This window comes from Oncorhynchus nerka, linkage group LG10 (genome assembly GCF_034236695.1).
Source record: "Oncorhynchus nerka isolate Pitt River linkage group LG10, Oner_Uvic_2.0, whole genome shotgun sequence".
Classification (NCBI taxonomy): domain Eukaryota; kingdom Metazoa; phylum Chordata; class Actinopteri; order Salmoniformes; family Salmonidae; genus Oncorhynchus; species Oncorhynchus nerka.
The window spans coordinates 52,856,362-52,869,207 of NC_088405.1; the positions used below are offsets into that span (position 1 = coordinate 52,856,362).

At 42.5% G+C, this 12,846-nt stretch overlaps 1 protein-coding gene and 1 long non-coding RNA gene across 2 annotated transcripts; one reads left to right on the forward strand and one right to left on the reverse strand.

Moving 5' to 3' along the window:
• Positions 1–601: 601 nt before the first annotated feature.
• LOC135573577 (uncharacterized) lies at positions 602–3,362 on the forward strand. The gene is made up of 2 exons (XR_010464790.1): positions 602–697; positions 828–3,362. It is a non-coding gene; the product is annotated as an uncharacterized LOC135573577 (long non-coding RNA).
• A 3,210-nt stretch (positions 3,363–6,572) lies between these two features.
• Positions 6,573–10,050, reverse strand: LOC115135558 (coiled-coil domain-containing protein 82-like). The gene is made up of 7 exons (XM_029670359.2): positions 9,242–10,050; positions 8,855–9,065; positions 8,667–8,759; positions 8,446–8,570; positions 8,090–8,260; positions 7,441–7,629; positions 6,573–7,253 (listed from the first exon to the last, which is right to left on the reverse strand). The coding sequence occupies exons 1-7, from the start codon at positions 9,764–9,766 to the stop codon at positions 7,188–7,190; spliced, it is 1,380 nt and encodes a 459-aa protein (XP_029526219.1). The 5' UTR covers positions 9,767–10,050; the 3' UTR covers positions 6,573–7,187.
• Positions 10,051–12,846: the final 2,796 nt, after the last annotated feature.

Sequence of the window (12,846 nt, forward strand, 5' to 3'; positions counted from 1 at the left end):
CATTCCCCCCATAAATGTCATGGAACTTGCAGGTGTCTTGGTGGAAGAGTTGGGTAACATCTCACAGCAAGAATTGACAAATCTGGTGCAGTCCATGAGGAGAAGATGCACTGCAGTACATAACAGATACTGACTGTTACTTTTGATTTTGACCCCCCCTTTGTTCAGGGACATTTTATTCCATTTCTGTTAGTCACATGTCTGTGGAATTTGTTCAGTTTTATGTCTCAGTTGTTGAATCTTATGTCATACAAATATTTACACATGTTAAGTTTGCTGAAAATAAATGCAGTTGACTGAGAGGACATTTCTTTTTTTGCTGAGTTTAGTTATCAGTGTATTTGATTGTAACGGGACTTTCCTTATCTGCTCCCCAAAGATTGAGAAATTGAGAAATTCATTGAGCTCCTTCTCCACATATGAACGGAATGGAGTCTGTACAGTAGAGAGGTGCAGGTTGCCTCTAAACACAACACAGATCTTGGGTTATTTTTCTATACCATAACTAATTAACTAGCAAGGTAACCTAATCAGCACTCAGAGGCAACTACATTGAAGTACATTTTCTACAGCCTGGTGTCTTCTCTGTATTGCAGAATTGTCGTGGACTATATGCACAACTAAAGGACATTGTTCCAGTCACAGGTCTATGTCCCCAAGAGGGACCTTGTGGTGTCCAGGACACGCTCTGAAGCAGGTGAGTGTCAGCCAAAACACATATTCAGGGAACACCTTTTTACTGATGCCAATTAAAAAAGTATTGGCCAAAGCCCATTTACTGACACCCAGTGATAAACACGATATGTCTTGTGTTACTGTACCCACAGGTTTTCCAGCGTGAGGAATGAGCAACTCCCCAGTTATCCACTGGAACTCTTAGAGAAAAAAATTAGACTTGCTGGTTTAAAATGGGCCGGTTTCCTACCCACACTGGCCCTACCTACTCACAAACACACATACAGTGCCTTCAGAAAGTATTCACACCCCTTGCATTTTTTCACATTTAGTTGTTACAAAGTGGGATTAAAATTGATTTAATTGTCATTTTTTGTCAAGGACCCACACAACATACTTTGTAATGTAAAAGTGGAAGAAACTAAAAATATATATTTTTAAATGCTTATATATCTAGATTAGATGTGGGTCATTGGCATGGGTCCCCAGATTCTCAAAAGGTTCTACAGCTGCACCATTGAGAGCATCCTGACCTGTTGCATCACCGCTAGGTATGGCAACTGCTTGGCATCTTACCGTAAGGCGCTACAGAGGGTAGTGCGAACGGCCCAGTATATCACTGGGGCCAAGCTTCCTGCCATCAAGGACCTATATAATAGGTGTTAGAGGAAAGCCCATAAAATTGTCAGAGACTCCAGTCACCCAAGTTATAGACTGTTTTCTCTGCTAACGCACGGCAAGCGGAACCAGAGCGCCAAGTCTAGGACCAAAAGGCCCCTCAACAGCTTCTACCCCCAAGCCATAAGACTGCTGAACAATTCATAAAATTGCCACTGGACAATTTACATTGACGATCCCTTTTTACTCTGCTGCTTCTCGCTGTTTGTTTGTTACCTATGCATAGTCGCTTCACCCCCACCTACATGTACAGATTACCTCAAATAGCCTGTACCCCCGCACACAGACTCGGTACCGGTGCCCCCTGTATATACAGTGGGGCAAAAAAGTTTTTAGTCAGCCACCAATTGTGCAAGTTCTCCCACTTAAAAAGATGAGAGAGGCCTGTCATTTTCATCATAGGTACACTTCAACTATGACAGACAAAATTAGGAAAGAAAATCCAGAAAATCACATTGTAAGATTTGTAATGAATTTATTTGCAAATTATGGTGGAAAATAAGTCTTTGGTCTATAACAAAAGTTTATCTCAATACTTTGTTATATACCCTTTGTTGGCAATGACAGAGGTCAAAAGTCTTCACAAGGTCAGGCAGATCTCCTCTAGAGCAGTGATGTTTTGGGGCTGTTGCTGGGCAACACAGACTTTCAACTCTGGCTAGGCCACTCCAGGACCTTGAAATGCTTCCTACGAAGCCACTCCTTCGTTGCCCGGGCGGTGTGTTTGGGATAATTGTCATGCTAAAAGACCCAGACACGTTTCATCTTCAATGCCCTTGCTGATGGAAGGAGGTTTTCACTCAAAATCTCACGATACATGGCCCCATTCATTCTTTCCTTTACACGGATCAGTCGTCCTGGTCCCTTTGCATAAAAACAGCCCCAAAGCATGATGTTTCCACCCCCATGCTTCACAGTAGGTATGGTGTTCTTTGGATGCAACTCTGCATTCTTTGTCCTCCAAACACGACGAGTTGAGTTTTTACCAAAAAGTTCTATTTTGGTTTCATCTGACCACATGACATTCCCCCAATCTTCTTCTGGATCATCCAATTGCTCTCTAACAAACTTCAGACGGGCCTGGACATGTACTGGCTTAAGCAGGGGGACACGTCTGGCACTGCAGGATTTGAGTCCCTGGTGGCGTAGTGTGTTACTAATGGTAGGCTTTGTTACTTTGGTCCCAGCTCTCTGCAGGTCATTCACTAGGTCCCCCCGTGTGTTTCTGGGATTTTTGCTCACCGTTCTTGTGATCATTTTGACCCCACGGGGTGAGATCTTGCGTGGAGCCCCAGATCGAGGGAGATTATCAGTGGTCTTGTATGTCTTCCATTTCCTAATAATTGCTCCCACAGTTGATTTCTTCAAACCAAGCTGCTTACCTATTGCAGATTCAGTCTTCCCAGCCTGGTGCAGGTCTACAATTTTGTTTCTGGTGTCCTTTGACAGCTCTTTGGTCTTGGCCATAGTGGAGTTTGGAGTGTGACTATTTGAGGTTGTGGACAGGTGTCTTTTATGCTGATAACAAGTTCAAACAGGTGCCAATAATACAGGTAACGAGTGGAGGACAGAAGAGCCTCTTAAAGAAGAAGTTACAGGTCTGTGAGAGCCAGAACTCTTGCTGGTTTGTAGGTGACCAAATACTTATTTTCCACCATAATTTGCAAATAAATTCATTAATTTGATTTTCTGGATTTTTTTTTCTTCATTTTGTCTGTCATAGTTGAAGTGTACCTATGATGAAAATACAGGCCTCTCCCATCTTTTTAAGTTGGAGAACTTGCACAATTGGTGGCTGACTAAATACTTTTGTGCCCCACTGTAGCTTCGTTATCGTTATGTATTGTTGTGTTACTTTTTATTATTACTTTTTATTTTAATCTACTTGGTAAATATTTTCTTCTTCTTGAACTGCACTGTTGGTTAAGGGTTTGTAAAGTAAGCATTTCACGGTAAAGTCTACACTTGTACTCGGTGCATGTGACAAATAAAGTTCGATTTGATTTTGATTTGATTCGATATGTATTTAACCCCCTGACTTAATACATGTTAGAATCACCTTTGGCAGGGATTATAGTCTTTCTGGGTAAATCTCTTAAGAGCTTTCCACACCTGGATTGTGCAACATTTGCCATTATTCTTTTCAAAATTCTTCAAGCTCTGTCAAATTGCTTTACAACCATTTTCAGGTCTTGCCATAGATTTTTATGCAGATTTAAGTCAAAACTGTAACTCTGCCACTCAGGAACATTCACTGTCTTCTTGGTAACCAAATCCAGTGTAGATTTGGCCTTGTGTTTTAGATTATTGTCCTGCTGAAAGGTTAATTCATCTCCAGGTGTCTGGTGAAAAGCAGAGTGAACCAGGTTTTTGTCTAGGGGTTTGCCGGTGCTTAGCTCCATTCCGTTTAATTTTTATCCGAAAAACTCCCCCATCCTTAATTATTGCAAGTATACCCATAACATTTTAATTTTTGACCTTTATTTTACTAGGCAAGTCAGTTAAGAACAAATTCTTATTTTCAATGACGGCCTAGGAATAGTGGGTTAACTGCCTGTTCAGGGGCAGAACGACCGATTTTGTACCTTGTCAGCTCGGGGATTTGAACTTGCAACCTTTCAATTACTAGTCCAATGCTCTAACCACTAGGCTACCCTGCAGCAACCACTATGTATGAAAATATGCAGTGGTACTACGTAATGTGTTATATCTGTCAATTAGGTTAGTATTGTGGAGTAACTACAATGTTGTTGATCCATTCTCAGTTTTCTCCTGTCACAGCCATTAAACTATGTAACCGTTTTAAAGTCAACATTGGCTTCATGGTGAAATCCCTGAGCGGTTTCCTTCCTCTCTGGCAACTGAGATAGGAAGGACGCTTGTATCTTTGTAGTGACTGGATGTATTGATACCCATCCAAAGTGTAATTTGCTCAAAAGGATATTCAATCAGTGGAGGCTCCTCAGAGGAGGAAGGGGAGGACCATCCTCAGGGAATTTCATAAAAATAAAAATGGTAAAACATTAAAGTTATTCTTTTTAGATTGACCTATACTAAATATAATCACGTCACCAACTAATTGATTGAACACTCTATTTTGCAAAGAAGGTCTACAGTAGCCTCAACAGCACTCTGTAGGGTAGCACCATGGTGTAGCTGGAGGAATGCTAGCTTTCCTCTGGGTACATTGACTTCAAATCAAAACATAAGAGGCTCATGGTTCTCACCCCCTTCCATAGACTTACACAGTAATTATGACAACTTCCGGAGGACGCCCTCCAACCTACCAGAGCTCTTGCAGGATGTAGTCATGTTGTCCACCCAATCAAACAATCAGAAAATGTATTTAGTACTGAGAGCATACGCTACAGCTAGCACTGCAGTACATGAAATGTGGTGAGTAGTTGACTCAAAGAGAGAGAAACACAGTAGTTGAACAGTTTAACAAATGTATTCCAAAATGAAGGAGAAGCAAGAGAGAATTAGAGAGAGATTTCATTATTTTTTAAACTTTCAGTTTCACTTACTTATCTAGTTTAGCCTACTGAAACACGCTGCTCAAACAGAGGGATGTTAGGTCAGCTTGCTGGCTATGACTTTTCATCAACACTGGAAGTCTTCCAAGTCAAGGTAAGCTTTTGGTTTTACAAATGTTTTGCCACCGGTGTAACTGCTTACTGACTGTACACTGTAACGTTACTGCATGATTGTAGCAGGTTTACTAACACCTTAGTTCTATTAGCTATGCTGACTATGACGTTACTTATATAGGGTGACAATGATGTAGGCTGTGTGTAGCAGTTTAGCTTGGAAAGGTTTTTGGTCACATACAGCTGATGTGTTGTGCATTGAAGTCCACATACGAAGGGACAACGTGAGAGGAGAGCACATAGATGAGAGAAGGAATACAACGGGCTGCTATGAAAGTGAACTGCATTTGCGCGTGATCAGGGGTGTATTCATTCCGCCGATTATGTTGAGAAAAAAAATCTTAAATGCAAGCAAATGGAACACAACGAGGATAAAACATACCTGAATGAGTCCAATAGAAACTCTCGTTTGCAACTGTTGGACTAATGATTACACACTAAATCAGCTAGATGCAGGCAAGAGTGTGCAGGGTGGTATTGTCACCTCAAAAAAAAATATCTCGACCTGTGCGCACCTACATTGTAAACTGTCATTCCTAGGCTAGGTTTTAGCAACCTCATGATGGGTATAGGGAAAATTAGAGTATCATGTAGTAGCCTAAACCTATCGCTGTTACATTAAACTGGGTGAATTAAATATGAATGACAGTCATCCAATATGCTGTAATAGAACCAAGGCCATGCTCATGAAAAAATAAATTGTTCTCCCTCATCTTAAATGGTACTGACCACCACTGTTTTCAATGTCTGCTTTTGAAAATTGTACCCATCCTACCAATAGGTGCCCTTCTGTGCGAGGCATTGGAAAACCAGGGTCTTTGTGGTTGAATCTGTGTTTGAAATTCACTGCTCGACTGAGGGACCTTACAGATAATTGTGTGTATGGGGTACAGAGATGAGGTAGTCATTCAAAAATCATGTTAAACATTATTATTGCACACATAGTGAGTCCATGCAAATTATTATGTGACTTGTTAAGCCCATTTTTACTCCTGAACTTATTTAGGCTTGCCATAACAAAGGATTTGAATACTTATTGACTCAAGACATTTCAGCTTTTCACTTTTAATTAATTTGTACATAATTGCACTTTGACATTATGGGGTATTGTGTGTAGGCCAGCCTAAAACCCCAAACAGCAAGCAATGCAGAAGCACGGTGGCTAGGAAAAACTCCTTAGAAAGGCAGGAACCTAGGAAGAAACCTAGAGGAACCAGGCTTTGATGGGTGGCCAGTCCTCTTCTGGCTGTGCCGTGTGGAGATTATGAGTACATGGCCATTAAAGTCAGATTGTTCTTCATAAACGACCAACTGGGTCAAATAATCAGTGGTTGTGGAGGGGGCACGGTCAGTACCTCAGGAATCAATGTCAGTTGGCTTTTCATAGTCGAGCATTCAGAGGTCAAGACAGCAGATGCGGTAGAATTGAAAAAGGATGTCTCCTAACTATGTTACATTTGTCATGTATGTGGTTTCATTTGTATTTTTTTAATACTTTTGGTTGGCTTCTTGCATGTCTTTAAAGACAATCATATTTCATACTGCAATTATATGCTGATGGACAAGATATTGTTTAATGGAGTTTTTATTATTTCTTTTATGAAGCATCACACAAGCTTTTTAATAGAAATGAAGCAAAACTCAGAAGAGTCGTACCATCTTTCTACACTAGATAGTGTAATCCACAATATAGAACATTACTCATGTCATTTGAGGTCATCTGTCGTTGCAAACTCCATTTGGCATTATCTTAACTATTGGATGGACAACACTGCTTCAACTAAGTAGGGAACGTAACCAGGATAGTTTAAAGAACTCAGGAGTAACATTTCTTTGATTTACAGCAGTACCAGAGTATTCTGCATCATCTCTCAAACTTTGCAGATAAATTTAGTGCAGACGTATGTTATATACTGTAAGAGTTATGAGCATGATATAAAATGGTTGATATAATAAAGAAGTAATAGATGTCTTCTTAAATGGTAACAAAAGGAGGAAATGGTTTTTAAAAGCTTCTCACTAATCTTAAACGTTAACATTGAATTGAAGTCAAATAAACAGTATATATATATATTAATCAAATACGTCTTCCCTAACAATGTGCAGAATAAACCAGAAAACTGTTAAATGGATGCCTATAATAGGATGTAGATATGGATCCTTTATCCTGTCTGTCGTAATCCTTCAGTCTAGCTTCTCCTCCTGGAAGTAGTCTGCATCATTGAGATGGTCCTGGAACTTCTCATATTGCTGAAAGAGAGATGTGGGAGTGAAGTGACGAGGGAGTGTCAGTGAGGAAAATCAGAGAGTATTGATTTCTATTCCACAAAATGACAGCGTGGGGGAACAAATCAGAAGGTTTTCTGAAACAAACAGATGTGGATGGTAATTCAATGAGGGGTACTGTTATTTTATGGAGGGCAAGTGGGGTACATACCTCTGAGATCCAGCCCCTCTCCTCCAGTTTGGTGAAAACCCTTTTCACTGTTTCCTTCACTGGCTCCTCTCCATTCTTCTCCTCCTCCTCCATCACTGTCCGGCAGTGTTGAAACAAGTGGTATTTGAAGTGTTTCAGAGCATGATACACCTCTGTTCGGCTGGCACAAACGGAACCCACACTGAAAGCCTGCCATTTAGGAAAGACACATTTTATTTATTTTACCTTTATTTAACTAGGCAAGTCAGTTAAGAACAAATTCTTATTTTCAATGACGGCCTAGGAACTGTCTGTTCAGGGGCAGAACGACAGATTTGTACCTTGTCAGCTTGGGGACTTGGACTTGCAGCCTTTCGGTTACTAGTCCAACGCTCTAACCACTAGGCTACCCTGCCGCCTAACCACTAGGCTACCCTGCCGTCACATGCAAGGTGACCTGTCATTTAAAACACTTAGACAAACAGCAAACCTGACATTTCACAAAAGGATAAATTGGTGCAAGGTCCCATACAGAATTATTTGATTTGATGATGTACTTTTTGTTAGTGGGATTTTATGGGAAGCCAATGTCACATGTACTGTATGCTTTCTTCTAGGGACCGAGATGGATAAAACAAAGACAGTGTTGATTTCTTCTCAGATGTAGTACCTGTGTGTCATCGGGCATGAATTGGTCCTCTTCGAGGCTGTTGAGATTGTACAGTTGCCCTGAGAGACGCACACTGAAACTGCATGGTCTCTGGAGCTTGCATGCCTCACAAACACTCCGATGCAATCCTAACTTCAAAAGCCGGACCTTGGGGTAACACTCCACACGCTCCTGCACGTGGACACACAAAAACACATACCAGTTTGCATATACTGTTTTTGAACATAATATAAGAATGGACGACTTAGCCAAAGTACAAGAATAGCTGTATACAGATGAGATCAGTGAATATGCAGCCAACGTTGAATGACTACACACAAACTTCTGTCTAAGTTATCTGTGAAATGGTTCTTCACCTTGTACCGGTCAGTCCAGCGGCTCCGCTGTTTCAGGTTCTCCAGGCGAGGGAGGATTGTCCGCTCATCAAAGTGGAACAGCGACGCCTTCATCTCCTGAGCATATCGCTTTGTCCGATCACCGCCTGCTCACAGTTATCAACCAAATAGATTCCCTACACTTGGATCATGCAGTTGATTGGTGATGGTTTTTGAGACCGCTATTGTTTAAAAACACTTACCATAAAGAGACTTGAGAAAGGTTTCATCCAGGACGTTGATCATAAGGGCTTTGAGGACCACTTGAAAGTGATTGAGCTGAGACCCAGTGATGACTAGCAAAAGGAGGAAAGAAGCAAAGGAATCATACAACACGGTGTGCTTTTACCTGTGAATATTGACCCATGATAAAGTGTGTCAGCTGACTCACACTGGCGTGGAAGAGAAACAGCTATTTCATCTGACACCTCCTCATTCTTGTCCCCTGTCTTATCCTCAACTATGAAGTCCTTCAGACTGTCGCTGTGATCCGCTGCCTCTTCTTCACTGCTGCCCAGCAATAGTTCGGGGGTATCCTCTTCTTCATCATTATCGCCACTAACATCTTCAGCTACTTTACCCTTGTCTTCATCACTTGAATCCTGGATATTTACAAGAGAACCACAGCAATACATGGGTTGTAAAACAATGTTCAACAACAAAGAATGTTTCCTCAGTCCATATATGGACAGATTATTGTGGGTATATGCAACAATGATTCTGCCCAAAGGATCAACACTTATGTCATGCTCGTTTACATGATATGGTGGTAAGATACCTCCAACGTGCCCCTGCGTTTAGGAACGCGGGACTTCATCTTCTTGGATAATGCCAGGAGTTTAGACTGGCGTTGCTTTCGTTTAGCTGCGGTCTGTTTAGCTTCGGCAACTTTTTTGTCCTTTTCTGCAGCACTCTCGTCCTCCGAATCGGAATCGTGGCTTTGTTGTTTTACGCGTTTTTTGGGAACGACTTTCCTTTTAGGCTTGGTTCCTACGTCGCTGTCAGAGTCGCTGGAGCTGTCTGCGAGGACGCGCTTCCGACGAGGACGCGACCTACCTTCGCTGGAGCTGCTACCATCGCTGGCAGGGCTCTGTTCCCCACTGGCAGGTGTACTTTCGCTCCCACTGTCCGAATTCTGATAGTCACTCTCTGAAGCGCTGATGCTGGTCGTGCTCGCGCAGGACTCCTCGTCACTGTCATCAAGGATAGACGACGGCAAACCGATTTGAGCCCTTTTCTTCGACGCTTCAGCTTTATTTTTTCGCAACGTTGCGAACACTTTACGCTTGTACAGGCTTTCCATTGTTGTTTACGCAGTGTTGCCAAGTTAACAGTCCAAATAAACGTTAAATAACGTTAGCAATACTGGCTGGCTAGCTAGCAATTAGCTAATGTGCGATGCAGAACATGATCATTAAAAAAATAATGCACGCAATCATATGTAAACAACGTTAATCTGGGTTGATACCAAGCTTTAACCACGGTGAACCTTTAAAAAAAATCTAATTGTATCTCGTGTGCACCTTTTGTTTTGTTTTGTTGATATTGTCGTGTGTTTCTTCCCACTTCCGCTCTCGACTCCCGCCCTCAACTCAAAGTGGCCTCTAAAATCATAGCGCCTCTCCCGGCCATTCTAGATAAATTACTCGTTTTCTTTTTTGGCCCACTGCTAGGCTAGTTGTTTGAAGTCCATTAGTGATATACACTATTCAAAAAAATAAAGGGAACACTTAAACAACACAATGTAACTCCAAGTCAATCACACTTCTGTGAAATCAAACTGTCCAATTAGGAAGCAACACTGATTGACAATAAATTTCACATGCTGTTGTGCAAATGGAATAGACAACAGGTGGAAATTATAGGCATTTAGCAAGACACCCCCAATAAAGGAGTGGTTCTGCAGGTGGGGACCACAGACCACTTCTCAGTTCCTATGCTTCCTGTCTGATGTTTTGGTCACTTTTGAATGTTGGCGGTGCTTTCACTCTAGTGGTAGCATGAGACGGAGTCTACAACCCACACAAGTGGCTCAGGTAGTGCAGCTGATTCCAGGATGGCACATCAATGCGAGATGTGGCAAGAAGGTTTTCTGTGTCTGTCAGCGTAGTGTCCAGAGCATAGAGGCACTACCAGGAGACAGGCCAGTACATCCACATTGATGGGACAGTAGTTGATGGGACAGTAGTGGAGAGGGTAGCAAGTTTTAAGTTCCTCGGCGTACACATCACAGACAAACTGAATTGGTCCACCCACACAGACAGCACCGTGAAGAAGGCGCAGCAGCGCCTCTTCAACCTCAGGAGCCTGAAGAAATTCTGCTTGTCACCAAAAGCACTCACAAACTTTTACAGATGCACAATCGAGAGCATCCTGTCGGGCTGTATCACCGCCTGGTACGGCAACTGCCCCGCCCACAACCGTAAGGCTCTCCAGAGGGTAGTGAGGTCTGCACAACGCATCACCGGGGGCAAACTACCTGCCCTCCAGGACACCTACACCACCCGATGTCACAGGAAGGCCATAAAGATCATCAAGGACAACAACCACCCGAGCCACTGCCTGTTCACCCCGCTATCATCCAGAAGGCGAGGTTAGTACAGGTGCATCAAAGCTGGGACTGAGAGACTGAAAAACAGCTTCTATCTCAAGGCCATCAGACTGTTAAACAGCCACCACTAACATTGAGTGGCTGCTGCCAACACACTGACTCAACTCCAGCCACTTTAATAATGGGAATTGATGGGAAATGATGTAAAATATATCACTAGCTACCTAATATAATGTTTACATACCCTACATTATTCATCTCATATGTATATACTGTACTCTATATCATCTACTGCATCTTTATGTAATACATGTATCACTAGCCACTTTAACTATGCCACTTTGTTTACATACTCATCTCATATGTATATACTGCACTCAATACCATCTACTGTATCTTGTCTATGCCGCTCTGTACCATCACTCACTCCTATATCTTTATGTACATATTCTTATCCCCTTACACTTGTGTCTATAAGGTAGTAGTTTTGGAATTGTTAGCTAGATTACTTGTTGGTTATTACTGCATTGTCGGAACTAGAAGCATAAGCATTTCGCTACACTCGCATTAACATCTGCTAACCATGTGTATGTGACAAATAAAATTTGATTTGATTTACATCAGGAGACGTGGAGGAGGCCGTAGGAGGGCAACAACCCAGCAGCAGGGCCGCTACCTCCGCCTTTGTGCAAGGAGGAGCACTGCCAGAGCCCTGCTAAATGACCTCCAGCAGGCCACAAATGTGCATGTGTCTGCTCAAACGGTCAGAAACAGACTCCATGAGGGTGGTATGAGGGCCTGACGTCCATAGGTGGGGGTTGGCATTTGCCAGAGAACACCAAGATTGGCAAATTCGCCACTGGCGCTCTTCACAGATGAAAGCAGGTTCACACTGATCACATGTGACAGACGTGACAGTCTGGAGATGCCATGGAACATTGCTGCAACATCCTCCAGTATGACCGGTTTGGCGGTGGGTCAGTCATGGTGTGGGGTGGCATTTCTTTGGGGGGGCCGCACAGCCCTCCATGTGCTCACCAGAGGTAGCCTGACTGCCATTAGGTACCGAGATGAGATCCTCAGACCCCTTGTGAGACCATATGCTGGTGCGGTTGGCCCTGGGTTCCTCCTACTGCAAGACAATGCTAGACCTCATGTGGCTGGAGTGTGTCAGCAGTTCCTGCAAGAGGAAGTCATTGATGCTATGGACTGGCCCACCCGTTCCCCAGACCTGAATCCAATTGAGCACATCTGGGACATCATGTCTCGCTCCATCCACCAACGCCACGTTGCACCACAGACTGTCCAGGAGTTGGCGGATGCTTTAGTCCAGGTCTGGGAGGAGATCCCTCAGGAGACCATCCGCCACCTCATCAGGAGCATGCCCAGGCATTGTAGGGAGGTCATACAGGCACGTGGAGGCCACACACACTACTGAGCCTCATTTTGACTTGTTTTAAGGACATTACATCAAAGTTGGATCAGACTGTAGTGTGGTTTTCCACTTTGATTTTGAGTGTGACTCCAAATCCAGACCTCCATGGGTTGATAAATTTGATTTCCATTGATCATTTTTGTGTGATTTTGTTGTCAGCACATTCAACTATGTAAAGAAAAAGTATTTAATAAGAATATTTCATTCATTCAGATCTAGGATGTGTTATTTTAGTGTTCCCTTTATTTTTTTGAGCAGTGTACATGTTTTGCTAATGTGCATCATGTAGACAAATAAGGTTTATTAATATAAAATATGTTGTTAAAAGCTTATTTATTTATGCATGCCTCAATTCAGAAATAAATGAGTAATCTACTTTTTTAAAAACTGTATTTTA

What these genes read in the sequence shown, in the direction of transcription:
- LOC115135558 (XM_029670359.2), bottom strand. Translation starts at nt 9,766, where the DNA reads ATGGAAAGCCTGTACAAGCGTAAAGTGTTCGCAACGTTGCGAAAAAAT. An exon ending in AACGCAGGGGCACGTTGGAG is followed by an intron (nt 9,066 to 9,241) that starts GTATCTTACCAC and finishes GTAAATATCCAG; the next exon opens with GATTCAAGTGATGAAGACAA. An exon ending in TGTTTCTCTTCCACGCCAGT is followed by an intron (nt 8,760 to 8,854) that starts GTGAGTCAGCTG and finishes TCCTTTTGCTAG; the next exon opens with TCATCACTGGGTCTCAGCTC.